The sequence below is a fragment of the Condylura cristata genome, unplaced genomic scaffold, assembly GCF_000260355.1.
Source record: "Condylura cristata isolate star-nosed mole 26May11 unplaced genomic scaffold, ConCri1.0 scaffold00002, whole genome shotgun sequence".
Lineage (NCBI taxonomy): Eukaryota > Metazoa > Chordata > Mammalia > Eulipotyphla > Talpidae > Condylura > Condylura cristata.
In genome coordinates this window covers 46,445,765-46,469,675 of record NW_004567103.1, presented here as the reverse complement: position 1 = coordinate 46,469,675, position 23,911 = coordinate 46,445,765, and the positions used below count along the sequence as shown (strand labels likewise).

The 23,911-nt window shown below is 38.2% G+C and overlaps 1 protein-coding gene across 1 annotated transcript in view; it reads left to right on the top strand.

Moving 5' to 3' along the window:
- Positions 1–23,911, top strand: part of MYO3B (myosin IIIB) — a 354,102-nt gene that overhangs the window by 97,125 nt on the left and 233,066 nt on the right. The window contains exon 8 of the mRNA XM_012725499.1: positions 20,102–20,167. Coding sequence (XP_012580953.1) covers positions 20,102–20,167 — 66 coding nt within the window. The remainder of the gene's footprint in view (positions 1–20,101; positions 20,168–23,911) is intronic.

Genomic DNA, 23,911 nt, shown 5'->3' with positions numbered 1-23,911 from the left:
ACCTCCGGGGCAGGCAGGAATCGAACTCATGCGGAAGTGGCTTTAGCTTCTCAGTGCAGTGCTTTAACCCGCTGCGCCACCAGGGAGGGCCGAATTTTAACATCTTTAAAGAAGAATTAATGCCACTATCAAACACTTTTTAAAATACTAAAATTACCTGATGTTTTATTATACCAACTTTACCATAATATGAAACCAGATAAATATAGTACAAGACAAATTATAAACCATTACCTCTGTTGAACATTGCTGCAAATATCTTCAACAAAATAGTAGCAAATTGAACAATCTACCACAAGTATTATGCACCATGATCAAGTGAACATATACCAAAGAAGTGAGGATAATATAACTCAATGTAATACATTATATCAACAAATGTAACAGTAAAAATCATATGATAATATCAGTATATGAATAGAGAAAACACTTGATAAGAAACAGCACCTATTTATGATAAAAACTAAATGAGATAGGAATAAAAGGAACCTATCTCAATACAGTAGTCAGTATATTACAAATCAATAGCCAAAATAATACTTAGTGGTAAAGAACTTGAAAACTTCCCCTTTAACATCAGGAACAAGACAAGGATAGTTTTTGTTATCACTTCTGTTTAACTTAGAGGTTTTGATTAGAGTTATCAGACAAAAACAAAAATAAGTGGAATCCAAGTCAGAAAAGATCAAACAATATTCATACTACTATTAGCAGACAATAGGGTATTACATAAGAGAATTCTAAAGAATCCATTAAAGAGTTATTAAAAACAATAAATGAATCCAGTGAAGTGGCAGGTATAAAATCAACATACAAGAGTCATAGCCTTTTATATACAAACATTGAGCAAGAAGAAAAAAAAATCAAGAAAATAACTGCATTTATAATAGCTTTAAAAAAGAATTAAATCCCTTGACATTAACCTGAGAGGTAAAAGACCTATATATCAAGTAATGCAGGATGTTATTAAAGGACTTAGGTAGCAATATAAGGAGATAGAAGGATATACCATGCTCATGAATGGGGAGAATCAATATAATCAAAATGAGTGTATTGCCTAAATTTAACACAATCCTCATCAAAATAACAGCAATATTTTTCAAAAACACTGAACAAAAAATACTGAAATTTACATGGAAGCACAAAAGATCTCAAATTGCAAAAGGAACTCTAGGAAAAAGAAAAGTCAGGGTATCATGTTATCTGTCTTCAAACTCTACTAAGAAGCACCAATATTAAAAACAATATGGTATTTGGCACAAAAAGAGCTGCATAGATCAGTAGAATACAATTGAAAGCCCAAAACTAAATTCATAGAGGTGCTAGTATCCTTTGACCATACAATGAGGGAAAGAATAGTCCCTTAATAAATGCTACATGGAGAATTGGAAAGCCACACATAAAAGAATGAACTGGAATGACTTACTAACCCCTTACATAAAAATGAACTCCAAATGGATTAAAGATTTAGATATAAGATTTGCAATAATAAAATATGTAGAGGGAAATGTTGATAATAAAATCCATAATATCAATAAACTTTTTTTGTGCATTAATCTCTAAGATAAGGGAATTAAAACAAAAATAATTGGTATTACTTCAAGAGAAAGAGATTCTGTATATGAAAGAAAATACAAGATGATGAAAAAAGACATCCTATTGAATGGAAGAAAATAATTACACAGTGTATTAACTGATAAGGACTACAATAAAAAAAAACCCTCATTTTAACCTAAGTAATAAATGGGCAGCAGTTTTGAATAGACAGTTCTCCAAAAGGCTCATGAAAAAATGGTCACCTTTACTTCTAATAAGAAGGATGCAGGTTAAAACCACAATGAGATACTATTTCATGCCAGTGAGAATGGCACATATTAAAAAGACCTCCAACAAAACCCTATTGTGGAGAAAAAAGAGAACACTATTGTGCTGTTGGTGGGGATATAAACTGGTGCAACCATTATGGAAAGCTATCTGAATTTACTTTATAAAACTAAAAATGGAAATCCTATATGATCCAGCAATCCCACTCTTGGCCATCTAGTCAAAGAACATTATGCCATAAACATAAAACCCATATGTTCCACGATGTTCATAGCAACATTAATAAGGGCATGGGAGGACATGAAAGCAACCAAACATCCATCAGTGGACAATTGGATCAAGGTCATGTGTTATAACCACATGATGGAGATCTAGTCATTCATAAGAATGAGTGAAATACAGCTATTATAAACAAAATGAAAGGTGTTTGAAAGAACTGTGTGTCATAAAGAACATCAGAACAATAAAAATACTGGACACAGTAAGAAATTCCATGAAGTAGACTATTACCGATTATTGCAAGCTAATAAGGATGAACAGATATATTAACAGCAAGCCATCAGAAACATATGGAATAAACACATTGAACAGTTCACTGTCCTCTGTCAAGAAGAGGTTGGACTTTCAAAAAAAAGTGACTTCAAGTAAACATTTTGAGTTCTATGAGGGAAGGAAAAAAGAATGGGACAAGATGATATACTGGATGGTGGAGAGGGTTAAATGTAAATAGCTAGTACAGATAACATTCTCATGATAAAATCAAACTAGAAGTGGACAGACACAGAGAACAAAAATTTCCCAACACCTATGTATCAAAAATCAAAGCCATCTTTAATAAGTTAGGTTTGAAGAACATTTCAATGGAAATTGAAAAGCATATAGAGAATTGTAATTTCTCAAAATACTATGTGTTCTAATTAATGGAAAATAGTTAAAGTGGGGAATAGAGGCAAATTCATAGCCCTAAATGCTTATTTTAATAATCAAAAAAGGGATGAAAATAAATGAATCATGCTTCCAACCCAAGAAAGGAGAAAAAAAATTTAAACCCAAGTGCAGTAGAAGAAAGGATAGAATAAAGTAGAAGTGGAAGTTACTGATGAAAAATAATAGGGAATAATAATAGTAAAACCAATATATACATGAGTTTTTTTATGAAGATGAAAAAAAATGATGAATAATTAATGTAACCATGAAAAAAATAAGCATAAAAATAAAACCCAAAAAGAGGCAATTACCCACAGAGGAAATTTAAAGAATCATGGGAGGATACTTTGGTCACTTCCTCCCAAACAAATTTGAAGATCTGAATGAAATTAATACTTTTTGTAAAAAAACATAATTTCACAACGAAAAGGCAACAGGTAGACAAGAATGCAGCACAGGTCACTAATAATTTACAAGTGGAATTAAATGAGAGATTACACACTTTCTGGAGTTATAATCCGACCTCTTTTTGAGAGAGGTCAGTGAACTGTTGATTGTGTTTATTCCATATGTTTCTGAAGGCTTGCTGTTGATATGTTTGTTCATTCCTATTAGTTTGCAATAATCAGTAATAGCCTACCCCCTTCCATAGACCCTTGTTCAATGTTTGCTGAATGTTTGTGAACATATACTTACTGGCATTGTAAAGAAGAGAAGCAACAACACTATGAGATAGCACAGCCTCTCCTCCCCAACTCCAGTCCCATTCCAGGGGAAATAAACAAATTGATTTTTGAAAAGGAACCTATGAGATAAGTATAAATTCACTCCTGCATTTCTTCAACATCCCTTTCTCTTATTTCTGTCCTTTCAAAGGGTTGCTAAGCAACAAGGTAGAAAAATGGCCAAAACCCCTGTAAAGAGAAGACAGGTTTACAATGTCAGAAAAATAAATGTGGTTTGCTCACTTGGGTTTGCTTACAAGCTGCCAGGTCTTGTGACATACCCATTCAGAAGCAATGATTGCAATTGCTCTTGAGGTAGGTGAAAACAATTGTCCCTTATCTGCCCAGTGGAGACATGACGCAATCCACTATAAGAGAAGGGTTGCTATTCTGGGGCCTTTTGCCCTTGAAAAGGGATGAATGTTTGGTGGTTCCTGCCTATGTCTATGTTATTCCATTCTTGAGTTAAGCCATCTATAAAACCTCTTTGGAACTCACTGTTAATGTCCAGTCTTTCTTAAGAACTGCTGCTATATCTCCCCTGGCATTTAATATATCCACTTGCCTCCTATGGGCATTGGCATGTGTGTCTTCTCTGGTGGTCCAGGCTCACATTGCTCTAAGAAACAGTACAGGCTTCCTACCTGGTGTGTGCGCCAGGATCTGCTCACGGTGACAGGTGTTGATTTTCAACTGCTAATTTACCCCATTAGAGACAATGTGGTAGAATCTGATGATACAATCTGTTCATCTGAGGTCTGCTCTGATTTTTCCTTTCTGGAATATATTGCTAAATTTATTGAAACAATAAAAGAAGGAACGTATGTGCAATCTGCCCTTTAAGTGGTTTTGCTTTGCTAGGGGAAAAAAAATCCATAGCAGCCAATTACTTTTTGTCTATCATAAATTTATTAACATTGTGTTGCAATTAGATGCATGGTTTGCCTTAGAGGACAAATGGTGCTTCTTGATCTGTGACGTTAGTCTGATTGTGGTAAAATGACCCATTCAGTTTACCAGCTGTGCCTTTGGAGAAAGCTGAATGACAGAGAATGCCTAAAACCCAACAGATGAAATCATTCTAAGCTCATACTTTCTATTGCTGATCATTCTGTATCCCAAACAGAATGTTCTTTGGATTATTTTTTCTGATGTGTTGGTGATCTGAAGAATACTATGCTTAAGTTGAAGGGGTATCAGAGGGCAACTCATTAAATGGAGGTCATCTCCCCCCAACTTATAAATTGCTATGGTAGAAACTAAAGATTTGTGGTGTCTCATTAAGAGGTTTCCCAATGGGAGAAGCAAGATGGCTGCAATTGTGAATCTCAGAATTCAGCCTCCCTGCATCTGAAGAGATCACACTGTTACCTGCTTCTGTTGGTTTCTTCTCTATAACAACTATGTAACCTGCTAATGGAATTTATATGAGGACTAAATGAGTGAGTTCCCAGCATAGTGCTACACTTAGCAGCACTCAAAATATTAAAAATTTGGGCCCTCCCTGGTGGCACAGCAGGTTAAAGCACAGCACACAGAAGCTTAAGCTACTTCCACGTGAGTTCGATTCCCGCCTGCCCCGGAGGTGATCCACATGGCGCGGCAGACCTCTCCTGACCCGCCCGCTGCTCCGCTCAGCAGTGTACTTCTTCGATCTGCCTGTTCTGCTCCCCACTCTGTCTCTGGTGAATCCTCTCACCCTCAGCATCTCTGGCCTGTACCCCAGTTCTGTACAAATAAATAAATAAATCTTTAAAAAAAAAATTCAGACCCCAGAGGTAATAGTAGACTGTAGGAAAATGGTCTGGCTTAAGGGAATGCCTTGGGTTCTTGACTGAACTTGCAAGAATAGGTTGAAGATCCCTTATTGGCTTACTTTGACCTTACCTAGCGTTCATGAGTGGGAAAGGGGGGCCTAGCAGAAAAAGGAATTCTGTAACCATGAGTCTGGAAAGAGTTTTTAACTACATTAGCTTTCATTGATTTTGTTTCTCTTTCATTATTAAGAGATATCTTAGAGGCAGAGAGACAGAAACAGCAAAACAAGGTGTTTGCCTTTTTACTTTTTCTGCTCACGCAAAGATGGTGCTATAGGAATGGAAAACCACACAGAGACTAAGTCTGTGTTTGTAGGCCTACCTTCTCACTAGTGCTAGTTTTAGATTCCCTTTTCTAAGTTTTACTCTTGTTTGCCATTTGTTCCAAATAAAGTTCTGACTAATAAAGGTTTACAATAGGATGCTTTCCAGTACATTCTCATTTCAATAAGGAACTTTGGGGATAGAAGACAATGAGTCTTAATGAGGAAATTTCATGCACTATGACAAAACAAATTTCCTAAGTAGGGGAAGAAGTTTTTATTAACTCTTCATTACCTTTCAAAAACATCCAGCAAATGCTCAGAGGAGACTGGACTCATTCCATTGATGGCTGGAAGTCTGAAACGGAAATTTCTTAAACTTTGATGTTTAATCTTGAAAACAAACCAATTGCTTTGTGACAATCCTGGCCTCGCTCTGTTTCTTCCTTCAACTCTTTTCTGGGCCAGTTTTTGATTTATTGCCTTTCACCTCTGAAATGTACCTTCTTTCCCTGGTTTTGTGATACCGAAGTGGACTCTGTTAGAAAACATTCCCTTTTGATAGGTAGCAGATATGAAGCTTTTTCAGTAGAAGGCACTGGAAGGCCACTGCAGGAGTAAAGGGCCTCTTACTGGTTTGCTTTTTTCCCCCTTCTTGGCTACTGTGACCTTTGACTCCCAGTGGCATTTGGGACACTCAGTGGCATTCACCATCCACTGTACCAGCACCTTACTGGCTTCCTAGTAAGTCTTCATGTACCTGAATGAGTGGTTTCCTGTCTGCCAGCCCTGGTTGTGCCACTTCAGAGAACATCTTTACCCATCCCTGACCCATCATTCTCTCCAATGAGTCTGTATTTCAGTCTTTGGTTGGAAGGCAGACTCCTCCAAATTTGTTTCTTTCTTTTCTTTCATGGTAGAAGCAGTGACTGCGTCCGTTCTGCTCTTCCTGTGTTCCCTAGAGTTCTTCTTCTTAAAATATTTATTTATTTATGCTTACTGACTGAACTGGGGTACAGGCCAGAGGTGTGGTGGGTGAGAGAACTCACCAGAGACAGAGTGGGGAGCAGAACAGGCAGATTAACAAAATACACTGCTGAGGGGAGCAGTGGGCAGGTCAGGAGAGGTCTGCTGCGTCATGTGGGTCAGCTGTCTGGCCAGGGATTGAACTTGTGCTGCAGTGGCTGTGATAGCTTCATAATGTGTTGCTTTAACCTGTTGTGCCACCAGAGAGAGCTCTAGAGTTCTTTTTACTCCACTGACACCCAGTATCTAATATGCTATTAAAAATTAGTAGTTCTGGGCCCTCCCTGGTGGCGCAGTGGGTTAAAGCACTGCACTGAGAAACTAAAGCCACTTCCGCATGAGTTCGATCCCCGCCTGCCCGGGAGGTGACCACATGGCGTGGCAGACCTCTGCTGACCCGCCCGCTGCTCCCCTCAGCAGTGTACTTCATCGATCTGCCTGTTCTGCTCCCTGCTCTGTCTCTGGTGAATCCTCTCACCCTCCGCATCTCTGGCCTGTACCCCAGCTCTGTACAAATAAATAAATAAATCTTTAAAAAAAAAAATTAGTAGTTCTTTATACTAAATTTTCCATGTGCAAATTACTGGGGTTGTTCCTGTCTTCTGAATGGACCCAAACTCATAGATCCTAGAGGGTCACAAATGATTAATATGAATGATGAGTTTTGGGAAGTGTTGGACATACATATCCCCAACCCTTTGCGTTCTCTTTTCTCGTGTGAGTTTGCTTGTCCTGCATGATTGTGATTTACTGTTCAGCCTACTCAGTTTAATGGTCAAGACTGTACCAGAGTGAAGGGCCTGTGGTTGTCCAACTCTGAACTCAAAGTCTGCTAGATAAACCTGTCTGCCTCTTCTAGTTATAGAAAGTCTGCACAGATGATGCCACATTCTCCAAGACCAACATTGTCAGTAATAGAAATATTATTTTAGATCCAATGCTGATTACTTTACCTTGTCCCTCAATTAATTCAGAAACCAGGCAAGGAAAATTCGTATGTTTTACTGCCTCTTCCTCCCCCACTCCCCAAAGATTGTCATATAGAATAAATTAAAACAGTTTACTTCCTGAGAAGTGAATGTTCCAAGAAAGCCTTGTTTCTGGTGGTGCCTGATTTGGGCTACCCCCAGATCAATACCACATTACCATAATTTTCATTTCACCGTATATAAAGTTTTTTTTTTTATTAAAATGCTAACCTAATTAAGAAATGATTCTGAATCTCCAGAAGGCTTAGACACATTGTATTGATCACTCTTAAAGAATATTATCCCACAGAACCTGCATAAATAGTCTAGAACTTGATGCTGGAAAACATTTAGAAAACACAATCTATTTGAAACACATCTCTTGTAAATCATAATTTAAACACATTCATTTAGTGCCACATATAAAAAGGAACATACTTGTAGCTTCTACTCTGTGCATCAAGGGCCACTGAGGAAAAGGGTCATTAACCAGCCCTTCAGCAAGGTCTACTTCTCTGATACATTGGATATTAACATTTGGATTTGATGGTCTTACTCTTTTTGAAAGAGGAAATTAAAAAACCAATGTCAGCAAATGACCACATTGTTTCAGATGGTGGTCAGACACCACTTGTCCCTCCATCATCTCTATTGACATAGCACTTTCTATTGTCCTTGCCTTGTCCTGCATTCTGCATGCATGACTGAACTGCTTAGGTGTCCTGTGTGTTTGCATGAGGAGTGCATAATGGAGGGAAATTTACTCAATGTGCTTTAGAGAGGAAAAAATGTGACTTATATCTTTGTGAACATTTAAATGTTGTAGTGGTAGCCAAGGATTAATAATCTCAATGACATGCACCACGCCAAACATAGGTCTAGGGTAATAACCTGACATGGGAAACATTATGTACTTTTAAGATTCTGAGATGACCCTAGAAATAGATTCTCACTGAACTGAGAAGTCAGAGGAAGTGAACATCTTGTCACTGATTATAAATGATTAAGAATGAGTCTATCATGAGCCATGTGAATTGAGGTGCTAACTTTACATTTTAATGACTATGGTTTAACATTATTATTTTAAAGGAAAGAATCAAATGAAGATATTAATAAAGAAACCACCAAGGGCCCTCTCTGGTGGTGAAAGGTTTAAAGTGCAGTACTACAAATCTAGCTGTAGCTGCTTCAGCATTAGTTCGATCCCCAGCCAGGGCGGTGACTGACCCACATGGTGCAGCAGACCTCTCCTGTCTTGCCTGCTGCTCCCCTCAGCAATGTTCTTAGTCAGTCTGCCTGTTCTGCTCTCCACTTTGTCTCTAGTGAATCCTCTCACTGCCCCTGCATCTCTGACCTGTACCCTAGTTCTGTATGCATAAATAAATAGTTAAAAAAAAAGAAACCAACAAGCTTGTATTTAGTAGTTTTTTGTTTACATCTTTCAGTAATTTCTCTCATCATGTAATAAACTATAATAGTTATTAATCATAAACTCTCTACTTTCTTAGACAGTGGTAATGTAAGGCTAAGATGTGATTTAGGTTAATTTTATCTTTGTGAGGGCAACCAGGACATGCTTCCTCCAAATATGGTATTTTTGACATATTGAATATTTCCATTTAAAGGAACGTTAAAATGGCACGGACAGGAAGAACTTTTTAGTCTTCCCACTAATCAAGTCATAAGACTCCTAATGTTGGTAGGGCATGAGACTCTTAATCTCAGGGTCGTGGGTTTGAGCCCCACATTGGGCGCCAAATTTGTTACAGGTCAAGGAGAGAGGGACACCCCTGACGCCCCAAACCTGCCTGCTGTAAGTGGGTTCTGCCTTCCGCCGTATCAACACAAAAACATAAAACTTTAATGAAAAGGGACTTTAATACAGTAAGTATACAATACAGAAGACAAATAATGTAATGTCTAAATCAAACACCTGAAGTTACCCATCCCCTCATGGGTAAAAGTCAACCCAAAAGGGATTGGTCCAAAGCAAGGCCTGAAAGCCTGCCACAAGACTAAAATACCTTCTGGCCAGGACCCATGGAAAAGGGTCAGAAATGGCCTGACAAATCTGGGAGCAAAAGAGCAAAATCAAAATCAATATAAACACTGCCATAGTCACCTCCCTACAGGTATCTCACCCACATCTGCCTTAACCAGTCCAAGGTCAGGAAACAAGCACAGTTTCTTCATGACATGCTTGCTGTTCCATGGGGCTTCCTCAGGTCTCCTTCTGGCTCTCCAACCTGCTTCCTTCTTTTCTTTCTCCTTTTTCTTGGCTCAGCTCCACCCTCCTTGTGGGTGGGACAGGGAACCTGGAACTTCCCCTTTTCCTAGGGACCACCTGTTACGCCATGAGAGGTAGTCCTCCCTATATGCGAAGGGAAGATCATCCTTATTTCTGGAGAGAAGAAAAACAAGAATCTAAAGGAACACACCTTACTGTTTCCCTGAGCTTACCACACTTAAATTTGATACTCGTTGTCCTGTCATACCTTCTACATACTTTCTGCTTTTCATTAAATCTAGCATAAAAACATGCATCCCAGCATCATTTAATCATTTCTTTGAGTCTTCATTTCCTTATGAAGACTTCTGGGTCATATAAAACTTCTGTTAAATAAATGTGTGTTCTCTCCCCTTGTTATCTGTAATCTGTGTCTGTTCCTCAGGCCTAGTCAGGATTTTAAAGGGTAGAAGGTTTTTCCACCCCTACATTTGCATTCTTCCATTCCTCCCACCAAGTGACAGTGACCTTGCCTCTCTTTTCCTGCAAAGTGTCAGCCCTGATTGGGAGATATCTTTATGGTGAACTTAGCACTTAGCCTGGATGTCTTTCCAATCTGGACCTATATTTCACATCAAATGTACAGTGATGTATAGTGCACTGTGATTCTGATTTCCGTGTCACTTCAGATAGTCTATTTCCTGATTGTAACATTTTCAACTATTTAATTACTTCAAATGATTCCTCTTCAGCAGAGTTTCTAACATATGTACATTTTGAATAAATCCTAGTCTGTGCTCCATATGTCAAGGTAATTACCCAGTTACCCGCAGTTGGAAGCAGGTAGCAGAATCTTGCAAGTGGCAGAAGGGAAATTAGCAATGGGGTTTAAAGACTGACCTTGTGGAGAACAGTCAAGATCACATTTACAGTGTGTTAGGGGCTGAGGAGGCACACTTCACAGCTCTGCAGGGCCACTGGTGATTGTGCTAGCCTCTGCTCTGTGGCTGCTCACTGGGCCACCTTGACAAGATGAGGTTGTCGGCGCCCACTTTCTTTGCATTTAAGTAAACTGACAGAACCCTAAGTAACCCTAACCCGAGAAGAGGCGTTTGCCCTCTAAGAAACCTTTTAAAAGTTAGAAATCATGTCAGACAATTCAGTCTTCTTCTTCTTTTTAATGTGAAATTTTTTATAACAGTATATTTTTACATCATTTTGTACATTTTTTCCCATCTCAATTGTAATCCCTGCGTTAATGTGAATTTTTTAAAATAATACAATAGTTTATTTTTACATCATTTTGTGCCTTTTTCCCATCACCAAATCACCCATGTGCCATCACCATAGTTAAATGTGAATTTTTATAAAGATTTATTTATACATACAGAACTGGGGTACAGGCCGGAGGTGGCAGGGGCAGTGAGTGGATACACCAGAGACAGAGTTGGAACAGAACAGGCAGAGTAGAAGTACACTGCTGAGGTGACCAGCAAGCGAGACAGAAGAGGTCTGCTGTGCCATGTGGGTCACCTCTGGGGCAGGAGATTAAACTCACACTGAAGCGGCTGCAGCTATCTTGCAGTGCTACAATTTAACCCATTGCACCACCAGGGAGGGCCTCAGTCATCTTTTTAATAATGAAAAAAACAGAAACAGCCTGAAAATCACCAGTGGGTGAATGACTGAGCAAACTATAGTTTGTCCACATTGTGAAATCCTACCTAGGCCTGAAGTTGCATTGAACAACTAATTATCAGGACACGTACATAGAGGATATAATCCTAAATCTACTGTTCCCAGCTATGTATATATTATAAAACTTCCATTGTATTTATTTTATCATATATTTATAGCATAACACAAATACGCATGTTATAATTTATCGTAAATATTTTTAAGTGTATATGAAAAGAGCTGAGAATACAAACTGTACTGACATGGGCAGAGAGATAAGAAGTGGTTATGATGAAAAACTGCATTTTTGTTTACTATGTTCCCATATAGGGACATTTTTTATGTTAAGATGCATTACAGGCTCTCCCTGGTGGCACAGCAGGTTAAAGCACCATATCATGAAGCTCTCCAAAGCCACTGCAGCACGAATTTGATTCCCCAGCAGGGAGCTGACCCACATGGCATGGGATACCTTTCCTGGCCTACTGGCTGCTCCCCTCAGCATTGTATTTCAATAGATCTGTGTGTTCTGTTCCCCACTCTTTCTCTGGTGAATCCTCTCACCTTCCACATCTCTGGCCTGTACCCTAGTTCTGTAAGTATGCATAAATAAATCTTTAAAAAACAAAAATGCATTACAAATAAATGAGAAAATTTAAAAATTCATTTTGATCACTTGTGAACTCAGGGGCTAGATAGTGATACTGAGGGAAAGGACAAAGGGCACATGTCAGCTGCATTAGTGAAACTACCATTTAGGATCAAAGTGGGTCTCTGTTGCTGAGCTTAACATGCTCAGAACATTTAACTGTGCTCAATGTTGTGATTCATTGCTTTTATGAGAGAATAAATGGAATAGCTATCAAACTTACAAATAAATGATTGTTTGTGATTACTATCATTTGGTCTCATAATTTCCTCTCTATATTCTCCTTTCCTTTTCTTAATACTTTCTTTCCCTTCACAGCTGGTTTCTGTCCCCTTCTTAGGACTTGCTTCAAAATTTACAACTTCCAGAGAGTCTTTCTTTCTTAATTAACTCAGTCTCATTGAGAAATCTTTTCCTCAGCCTCTTCTTGGTGAGTGTGCTTTAATGTTTGAGGACTTCATTTTGCACCTCCTGGAGGTGTTGCTTACTAATTGGTTTTCTGTCACTTTCTTTACATTTATATTCTCTTAATTTGTGTTCCAAAACAATGAACACTTCATGAGATGAAACACACTTAAACAGTGAGACATATGGACATTGGAGACAGAAATACTTGTCTTTAAAACCCTACTCTTCTACTTTTTGCTGGATATTTTTTTTAAGATTTATTTATTTATGCATACAGAACTGGGGTACAGGCCAGAGTTGCAGGGGAGGTGAGAGGATTCACCAGAGACAGAGTGGGGAGCAGAACAGGCGGACTGACAAAGTACACTGTGGAGGGGAGCAGTGGGTGGGTCAGGAGAGGTCTGCCGTGCCATGTGGGTCACCTCTGGGGCGGGGATTGAACTCATGCGGAAGTGGCTTTAGCTTCTTAATGCTGTGCTTTAACCCACTGAGCCACCAGGGAGGGCCTTTGCTAGATGTTTTAAGAAGATTTTTTCTTTTAAGTGGCAGTTTCCCCACCTGTGAAACTGGAATTATAATTCTTATTTCATGGGATTGTTGTGATGTCCCATTGACCTATATATAAAGCACTTGGTATGAAGCTTGGTGATAATAAACACTAAACATGATAGTTAATAGTTATTGATCTTTTATTTTCAAATCACTGTGCAGACGTGTAAATGGTTATGACATCAAATATTGTCTGTAGTCTGCTAATGTCTATAGCAGTGAAATTTGTTTAAATCATAATTTCTTTGCTTGTTTTGGTCAGATATGTTCAGGGACCTGGGGATATTTAGGTCTCAGAAGTAGAGGAATGAGGCTTATACTGGCCAAATCAATGTCTACGAGGACACCTTTATTCTCAAATCCTTCTTGAGATGATTTAGTCAGAATTTGCACACATACAAAATAATTATTCCATATTTGTCTAATTTTATGCTACTTTACAACCAAGTTGTGTTTTGTCCTGGCCTCATTTCTTGGCTTACTTACAATATATATTTGTGGATGGTGGTTATTCATTCAGCAAAAATATACTAAGTGCTGCTTTGCTGGGCAATAAAGATACATGTAACCCTTGAATAGGAGCCTGCTAAATGGACAGATTGGGGCGAACACTCTAAACTGATGGTACAGCATGTACAAAGAGCCTGAAATATGAAGGAACTGAGTCTGCCTATGACTATAAATACTGTACTATTCAGCCTTTTGCATGATATACAAATGACTTTGCCTGCTTTTCTGCTCAACCTCATCTCAAATTATTCCCCATTTTCATGCAATTACTACTGGACTATGCAAACTTATAGCAGTAGATAGGCAGGCAAAGGGATTGAGATTTTATGCTGGTAGTGTAGATCTGCTGAAGGATTTTGAACAAGAAAAGAACAAGGTCAGACTTATAGTTAAATAGAAATTCTAGCTGCCAAGTGCAAGATGGAATAGAGAAAGATGAGGACAGAGGAAGGGAGAACAGTAAGGAACCTACTAGAGTATTCTTGGTATGAGCTAAGTGACTGAATTAGGATGTGAAAGAGGGAATGGGGATTGGAAGGGAGTTAAGGAAGTAGAAATAATAGGGTTGGTGCTTGATTGATGTGTTCATTTTCTATCACTGTCATAAGAAATTATCACAAATTTAGCAGCCTAAAACAGTACAAATTTATTTTCTCACAGAAATGTAGGTAGATTCTGAATGGGCTAAAATCAGGGTATCAGCAGAGTTGTACCCCTTTCTGGAGGCTCTGGGGAAGTATTTGTTTCTTTGCTCAAACAGATTATTTGCACAATTCACTTCTGCACTTGTGAAATTGAGAATCCCTATTTCCTTACTTGCTATCAACGGAGGCCCATCCCATCTCAGAAGCTACTTGCATTCCTTAGTTCATGGTTCCTTTTTCCTATCTTCAAAAGCAGCAATGGTGGGTAGAGTCCCTTTCACAATTCAAATGTCTCCTTTCTGCCTCATCTTTCTTTTTGTCTACCTCTTCTGCATTAAAGGACTCAAGAATAAATTGAGCTCATCCAAATAATCCTAGATAATCCTCCATCTTCAGATTCTTCACATTAAATAGCAAAGTCCCTATTGCTGTGAAGTTAGCATGTTCATAGTTTCTGGGGATTAGAATGTGGAGTGGGGGGCAGTTATTATTCTGCATCCTGGAATTGGGTGTGGTGTTAAAGGAGAGGGTAGAACTCAAGTTTCTGACATCAACAACTAAGTGAATGCAGGGAGAAAGATAAGTTTGGTTTTGAGTATGCTTTTTTTTAAAAAAAAAATTATATATTTTTACATAATTCTTCATTTTCATACAGTGTATGCTTTATCATCTCATGTATGTTCCCCAAGAAATTCCCACCACCAATTCACCCATGTACCATCACGGCAGTTCCTTTTGTACTTCCCACCCCTGTTTTGATCCAGTTTCCTCTTCCTGCCAAAGAATGTCTCTGGTTTCTAGTTGCCTGTTGATTTTGGTTTTTACTTTATTATAATTACCTATCTCCCCTCCAGATCCCTTATTTGTGTTCCCTACATTCTTCCTATAAAAGAAATCATCCAGTATTTTTCTTTATTTTTTTCTGGCTTATTTCACTGAACATAATACCTTCTAGCTCCTCCATGTTGCTGTGAATGGCATGAGTTTATCTTTTTTATTGCTGAATAATAATCCATTTTGTATATATACCACATCTTCTTGATCCAGGCATCTATTTTTGGGGTTTGGGTTGTTTCAGTAACTTACCTATTGTAAATAGTGCTGCAATAAACATAGGGGTGTAAGTGCTCTTTTGAGTAATGCAGTTTTCATCCTTTGAGTAGATACCCATGAGTGGAATTGCTGGATCATATTGGAGGTCCATTTTTAGCAATTTGAGGAACCTCCACACAGCTTTCCAAAGTTATTGGACCAATTTGTATCCCCACCCTCAGTGTAGGAGGGTTCCTTTTTTTCTGCATCCTCACCAACATTTGTAACTAGTTTTTTTTTTTTTTTTTAATATGTGCCATTTTCACTGGTATAAGATAGCATCTCATTATGGTTTTGATTTGCATTTCCTTGACTACAAGTGATGTTGAACACTTCATGCGCCTCTTGGCCATTTGCATTTCCTCTTTGGAGAAGTATCTTTTTAGCTCTTTTGCCCATTTTTTGGACTGGATTATTTACTTTGTTTTTGTTGAGTTTTACCAGCTCTTTATAGATTTTTGTGATCAGACTCTTATCATTATTATTGTATGCAAAAATTTTCTCCCAGTCAATGGAGTGTCTCCTTGTTTTGGTTAATGTCTCTTTTGCTGTACAGAAGCTTTTTAATTTGATGTAGTCCCAGTTGTTTATCTTTTCCTCACTATATATGCTTTAGGTGATGTGTCAGGTTAACCCAGTTTATCATTTTGAATAATATCATGCTATAGTTACCAGATTAAACTAGGATTGACTGTTTTGAGGTCATGTACCCACCTTGGTCCAATCAACTGCATTTATATTTCAGGAACTAAAATAAATTCAGTTTGACTGTTCAGCAAATAATTTTCTCCACAGAAGCAAATATTTACCCTACTTGTTGGGCGCAGGATTATGATGTTAAAAATTGGCATATTGAATCCTCTTATTCCATCACTCACTACTCTTAGCATATAACCCTACTGCTCTCTGTGCATGAGGCCACTTTACAGAAATTTAATTTTAGATCCAAATCACAGAAATAAAACTAAGCAGGTAAAAAAGTCATAACAGTCATTGTCCTCTACTGACTATTTTTTTTAAAGAATTTTTAAATTTATTCATACAGAACTGGGGTACAGGCCAGAGGTGCAGGAGTGTTGGGAAGAATAACCAGAGACAGAGTGGAGTGCAGAACAGGTAGATTGATGAAGTACACTGCTGAGTGGAGCTGTGAGCAGGTCAGGAGAGGTCTGCCACACCATGTGGGCCACCTTCGGGGCGGGAATCGAACTCATGATGAAGTGCCTTTAGCTTCTCAGTGCTGCACTTTAACCTGCTGCACCACCAGGGAGGACCCTACTGACTAATTTTTTCCCTGCATTGCATGGGTATATTTATGAACATTATCCAAATGAGAGTTGGTTATTCAGAATCCAGGCTTCCATCTACTCACTTGCATCCATCTTGCAAGCTGTCAGCATTCATACATACACATAAGGCAGTGATTCCTGCCTGTCTCTCAATCCCAGCTTTCCACTGACTCTCCCAGCACACTGAACATGAAGCATCTCGTTTCCTTTTACAGAGAGACCCTGGGAAGAGTTGCAACTTATATCTATAGTATTGATAGGAGTAAAAAATGTTGTCAGTATTATAATCTGGCAGTAGTAGCAGATAGTTGCTACCTGGATGGCAAAAGGTCTAGAATTTATATAGCTGTTCCAAACAATATATTGTGAAGTCTTCAAATTCCTTTGCTGTTCATTTATACACAGATGATAATTTTTCACTCAATTTACCTGAACCTAAATATGATGGCTGGATTACAGAGAAGGCATCTTCAAGGTCAAATAAGCTTCTCTGAAACTAAATTCCTAGATGCCAAGCTTCAGAGAAGATGTTTCCTTGTCTGGGGTTCATGTGAGGCCACCATAGATTGTTGGTTGCTTAGATAAGTGGTGATCTGCTGCTGTTCTCCTCAGTTCAACTGCAGAAGATCAGGCCACATACAAGCAGTAGCCTTTGCCCATAATTGCTACTGAAAATAGGTAGTCTTCTTTCCATGAAACTACACCCACCACAGATTTCTCCCATGTCTCCTTGCCAAGTATTTCCTAATTGCAGCGGAGGGCTATCCTACCTTCCTCAGTGGGCAATGTCAAGCCTACTGGTGGTGTTTTTATCAAGTCTGACTACTTTGTCTGTAGTATCTTCTTGGTATTGTGAACTGTTTCAGAGATGAATTAATTGTCTAGACAGTAGATTGCTTACACAGTTCTTTGTGGAATTGACCTCATTGAGAACAGAATAGCAGAAAAACTGAGAGAGTTGCAGTCAGTAGGCACAAGTCAGCCAAACTAGTATTAAAACAGAAATTATATGATAGCATATTATTTTTTAAATGCAAAGAAAAATTAGGGGACCTCCCTGGTGGCAGAGGGATTAAAGACAGCATTGTCAAGCTATCACCAGCCACTGTAGCAGGTCTCACCTGCTGCTCCCCTAAGCAGTAAGTTTCAATACATCTGACTGTTCTGGTAAATCCTCTCACCCTCTGCACTTCTGGCCTACACCCAGTTCTTGTATGCATAAATAAATCTTTTAAAATATTCTTTAAAAATGCAAGGGAAAATGAAGACAAATATTGTTGAATGGGATGAATGAAATAAAGAGGCAACTTCAGCATAAGCTAAGAGCATTGTTCAGCTGCTATTCTTTCTAGCAGTACACACAGATAATCTTCCTTGAGTCTTAAATTCAGAAGATCTGAAGTATAATTCTTATGCAGAACAGAGTAATAATATACTTCTTCTGTCATCATTGATTTTATTCTTTTTGCTCTTTTTCCAAATCCCTTGAAATTATACAGTTTTGTGTTAAAAAATTGCTTATGTTCTTTAAAATACCAAAAGTACACTTCTATGACTTGGTATATTGCTGTTCCCTAAGCCTAAAATTGCTTCCTTTCTCCTAATCTATCTCAAAAAATCCAAGCTAATTTTCAGGAGCAGTTCAAATTCATCTTCTTTATAAAATCTACTAGTTCTCCCTAGATTGGTAAGTTACCCTTAATTATGCACCCTCATATATTTATGCTTGTGCTTCTATTATATCACTTATCAAGTTATGTCCTAGTCATGTGATATAATAGTGCTCTGAAATGTTACTGACTCAACTAGGATTAGTTGCATATAACAGTGACTTTAAGATGGGAGATTATTTGTCTTTTCTATTAAAAAAGAATTGGGAGAAGCAGTCTAGAACTGCTGTGGTAGCTTGAAATGTGATTAAAGTTCATTCTCATCTTTTTCGCCACACTCAGCTTTTTCATTTTCATGTCCAAAATGGCTACTCAAACTCTAGGCATCTTCTTCAAGTTCCAGAAAATGAAAGGGGGAAGAAGAAACAGAGCATGTCTTTTTCTTTTTAAGAAGACTTTCTGGAAACACTACTGAACAATTTTAGTTACAACTCATTGTCCAGAACTCAGTCATATGACCACATCTAGCTCCAAGTTACTCAGGGCAAGATAGTCTTCTACTTTCTTTTTTGCAGATTTTATTTGTTTCTGCATGTAAGAGCTGAGGTGTAGGCCAGAGGTGTGAGGCTGACAGAATTCACCAGAGACATAGTAAGGAGCAGAACAGGAGGATTTACTGAAATATACTGCTGAGGGGATCAGCGGGTGAGACAGGAGAGGGTGTCATGTGGGTCAGCTTCCTGGCAAGGAATGGGAACTCAGTCCATCACATTGGTAAGTGCTGAAACTTAACCCCTATTCTACCAGGAAGGCCTAGAAAGATAGTTTTATGTGGCATCATTATGCCAGAGAAGAAATTTTACCACAAGAAATTAGAAGAGAATGGGCATTGAGAAGCAGCGTGCAATGAATTATGTGATGTTTGTTTGCTTGTTGTTATTCTCACTGCTTTCCATTCTTTACCTACTATTAAAGCTGAACAAGCTATGGGTTTAGGAAGAAGTCAGGTCCTAGGTGAAAACAATGTTCAGATACAGTAAGTTTTAAATTTACTCCTAATTCAGGTGTGCAGAAATGTAATTTTATTTATTGACTTGCCCACAAGTCCCTATTTGCACATAATATGGCTAGAAAAAGGTTATCACTTAAAGGTAATACCTTTTCTGGTTTAAAACTGAAACTCTTTAGGTAAGTATTCAGTAAAATATAGGGCTTTTCACTTACCTATTTTTCTTGCCTTTTTACCATGGGTCTGGTTGCCATGGTCTCTCAGCAATTCTCTAGCTCTCTCTCTCGCTTGGACTGCCAATACTCAGTTATACTAAATGTCTGTCCAGTAATCTATTGGAATATGGGACATAGTCTTAGCTGTTTTTGCTTTTTCCAGTCTCTCTGTTGTGGAAGTTGGCATTTAATAAATAGTTAAACATGATTGATAAATGTATCAGTATACTTTAAATGAATCACATAATTAATTCAAATGGTAGCATAATGATCTGAAAACACTGTAAAATTAAAAGCCTATTTCTCTAAAAGACTTTGCACTAGGTTTATAGCTTTCTTATGGCACTAATAATACTCAGTTCTCAGTTATATTTGTTGGATGCTTGTGTCACCCCTAGTCAGTGTGTCTGCTCCCCAAGGACTGTTCCTAATCTGTGTAATCCTCAGAAGTCCTTTAGAATGCTGTGGACGCAGTAGGCCTGCCATCAATGAAAATGAAGAACTTAACGAATAGGAACAGGCACTGTAAAATTTACCTCTAATGAATGATTCCCATGGGGAAAAATAAATTTTCAGAGCTATTTTAGAATGATGCCAGGAAAGATAAGTTGATATTTTGTCTTTAACAGAACACTTTTTTTTTTAAAGAAAAAAATTGCTTTTGTTTTTCAGAAATCCTCCACCTACTTTACTTCATCCGGAAAAATGGTGTGAGGAGTACAACCACTTTATTTCACAGTGAGTATTTCTTCCACTGAAAATAGCTTATCCAGCAAGGTCTTGACAATGATTGGAAAAATCCAAACTGTGGAATTTACTTGGTGCTAGTAGTTGTTATGCCTACTGGCATACAAAATTTGCTCCAGGAAATGAAAGAAGGTGCTTCTGTGGGGTTTGAAAAATACAATGTTCCGTCTGATTGTGGGCTATATAAGCAGTCCTCCTGATCATATGGGTTATATTTATATATTTATATGAGAATTTACTTTGTCCTGGGACAAACATTACCAATGTGTCTTGTTTAGTAAGGTTAGACATTCAATATCTAGACTTGGGATCAGACTGCAGACAGGGTGGCAGCCTTCATAAGAGGTTTTGCAGCTTTTAAGTTGAACTTTGTCTAAGATCTTGGTGTAGAAGGAGGGTTCTCGTTCCCAGAATAATTGAAGGGCAAAGTGGAACCTCAGGAGACCTATTCAGGGCTGAGAACAAGATGAAAATCTAACTGATATGTGACTTATTTAGTGGGTGTACCATTGCCAGGAAGCAGCACCAACAGTGTGGTGACTCAGTGCTGGAGCATGACTTTTTGACCTGGGCTCTGGCAGAGGGTTGCATTGGTTCTAAAGCTGGGGAAGATGTGTAGTTAGTGTATTGGAAGGGACTGTGTTGGGGGACTGCTCAACTGTGAGGACAGGAATCTAAGCCAGGCAATAAAAAGCCATATTCAGGAATGGAGCTGTGTACAGGTACCTTCAGTGTCTAGTGTATCAAACAAGTATCAGAAGTCATGGAAAGAGAAAATGAGTGACCAAAATAACTGACCCACAGTAACAAGGAAAATTCTCTAAAGTGTGCTGATGTGCACATTTAGTGTCCGCATAGAGGCAGGGCAGTGAAGCAAAATGGGTCTCCTGATTATCATCTTTGATTAATCACAGTAGTGATCAGCAATCCCTTATCCTCAGTTCTAAAACCCCAAGAATTACAAAAAACAAGATTTTCTGTATTTGTGTCTTTACAGCAAGCCCTGACCTTATGTGAACTGATTTGGTGGCAACACATGACCTAAACTGGCGTGAGGCTATTTTTAGTCCTTATTTATCTCACTCAATGCGAATATTCATGTGAATTGCTGCAGATATATTAATGTATTTGATTATAGTGTGCTGTTCCAGATCCTGCTGGGGATGTTACATAACATACAGTAAATGTACTAGTTTATTTTTATAAAATTTGATAAAATTCTGAATTCCAAAATATATTTGACCCCAAAGGTTTTGTATAAAGAGCTGTGTATTTCATCTTCACTTCAAATGCAACGTAGTTCAAGGTCCCTGAAATTGCTTGTCCAGTCCCTCCAGTTTTGTGCTATCTTACTCATGAGAGAGGATTTAATAATTCTACCAAGAAAGATTGTGTTAGCACATGGCCTTGAAATTCAAAGCCAGGGGCGGAGGACATTTCCTTACCTTTCCAGCCCCACCCTGATGTTTCTGCAAACTGTATAAAGTATTAGAAGTGACCACAGTCAAGCAGTGTTGAAAACAACAGATGTAGGAAGAGGAATAAAGCTGACATAGGAGCAGAGAAAGACTCACTTCCAGATTTGAGAACCAAAGGAGAAGGGGGAAAAGAGCTGAAGACACCGTGGTGGCTGGGATCACATTTCAAAGCACCCAAAGGGAGAGAAATTCTGGGTTATTATTCCAATGCTTTTGCTAACAGGGGTTAAATCAAAAATACTTATTTTTTCATTCCATTGCTGCACATCAGTACCCTTGAGTGCCCTTCTCTGAGCTGCTGACCTAGAAAAACCCATTACATATTCACTAGTTCTCTTCCTATACCAGCTCTTGTGATTCCTCTAGAATGTGACTTGACTCATCAAAGTTTAGCTTTTCCAGAAGTATGTTTGTTCTTCAGCTGAGCACAGGATTGTCCAATAGATTTAGGAATTAAAGGCACATAATTGATGATAGGGTTGGGACTTTAGGGTTAAACAAAATAGAGAACTCCCTCCCTACCATTAAATCTTTTCTTCATGGCAAATCCTAATATATGTCCATATAAGTGTGTCCCCCAACTTTGAGAATTCTAGTTGTACTCATTCTCAGTTGTTTTGAACTTACAAAGGTCTTGGTACTAGAATGGACGACCAGACACAGAAAACAGTGATGTTAATATATATACTATAAAGAGCAAAGCACAACTGCCTTGTTGAAACTTTAGGGAAGGGACGAGTCACAAGAGGTTCTAGTAAAGCAAATGAGGTAAAGAGAAGTTAAGTGATTGTGTGCTTCATTAATAATTTAGGTATAACGAAATGTCATTGATCTACTTTAACAAGTTGTCCTTATTGTTTCTACTGAAAATATCTATTATAGACTTTTCCCTCACCTCAACTCCCCAATCTTGTATCTTCATAGCATCTTCAACCATGAATTCATCTTTTGTAAGATTTTAAGAATGTAACTCTTAAGATTAGGGAATACTTACTATATTTTTTATCTTTTAAATAGGAACTTGCCTACTATTGCCCAAAAAATACCCTTTAACTTCCTAGACAGTTCTGCTTACCCCTGACTTCCATTGCTCATCCTACCTAATGTAATTTGACTTTACTATTTCAAATCTCTAATTAAATATAAACCCAGTGACACTCACTGGGTTAGAAATGTCTATTTAAAAAGAGAGCATTAGTTTGCTTTTATACTTATCTTGCTCATATTGAGAAGGAAGGGAAAGAAGGATGGAGGATTCATGACTGAGATTATAAGTTATTCATTTTGATGGGACTGGAGTGAGGAAGATGATTATCTGGTAATTTTAGGGAAAGTGTTTTTAGCTGGAATTATCCAGATTATTGCTTTAATTCCCTTTGTAGGCTGAGCCATAGTACATTGTATTAAACTAAATACAATCTCTACAGATAAATAGCACTAGAAAATATTTCACATCTTTAAAACTTCCAATGCCCTTTCCCCATGTGACTGCTGAACCACAGAGTGGAGTCAGTTCAATAATTTCTGTCTTTTCTTGGTCTGTGATCATCACCAATCACCAAAAGACCAGTGTGCCTGGTTGTTGATTGTTGTAATGGTCATGATGGGTTGGCCTTGCTGCAGCCTAGAGATTATAGTTGTGTATGCAAAAGACATGGGGGTGGGGGGGGGGAGGACGAAGAATGGGGAAGAGAGGAAGAATGGAGAAGACCCTGTACTTGGGTTGGTGAAGAGGGCATAAAATATGGCTTAATGTTTTTCAGATTTATTTCTTGCCCTCTTAATTTGGAGACAGGAGAGATTTTTAAGACAGTCTGAAATCCTATTAGTAAATCTGTTGAGGAGGTTAAAAGAAAAAACCGAAAGTCTGTTTGGTTCTGAACCTTTAGTAGTTAGTGATAATTGACTCATTTATATGTGTTAGTTATGTATTTGTCAAAGCAAGACTCCTGATAGCTTAGTTATGATAAATTAAACATGATGCTCACATAAATTCTGCACTGCTTTTTGTTCATATGCTAGGACCATGCCTGACATTTTTTGTCACCTCTGTAAAGTGTGGTTGGCTTTAGAGATTTCATTATCAGCCCTTTCCCCTATGGCTAAAGCTATTTGCATAACAAGTTTATCTGGTTCAAGTCCCAGCCAGACTTCTGTTTTGTCTAGAGGCTTCATTCAGGAGTACCCTTTGGAGCAGATAAGGGTAATTTTCCTTTGCCAATATCATTTTGGCCCTAATGAATGTCACTTCATTTTT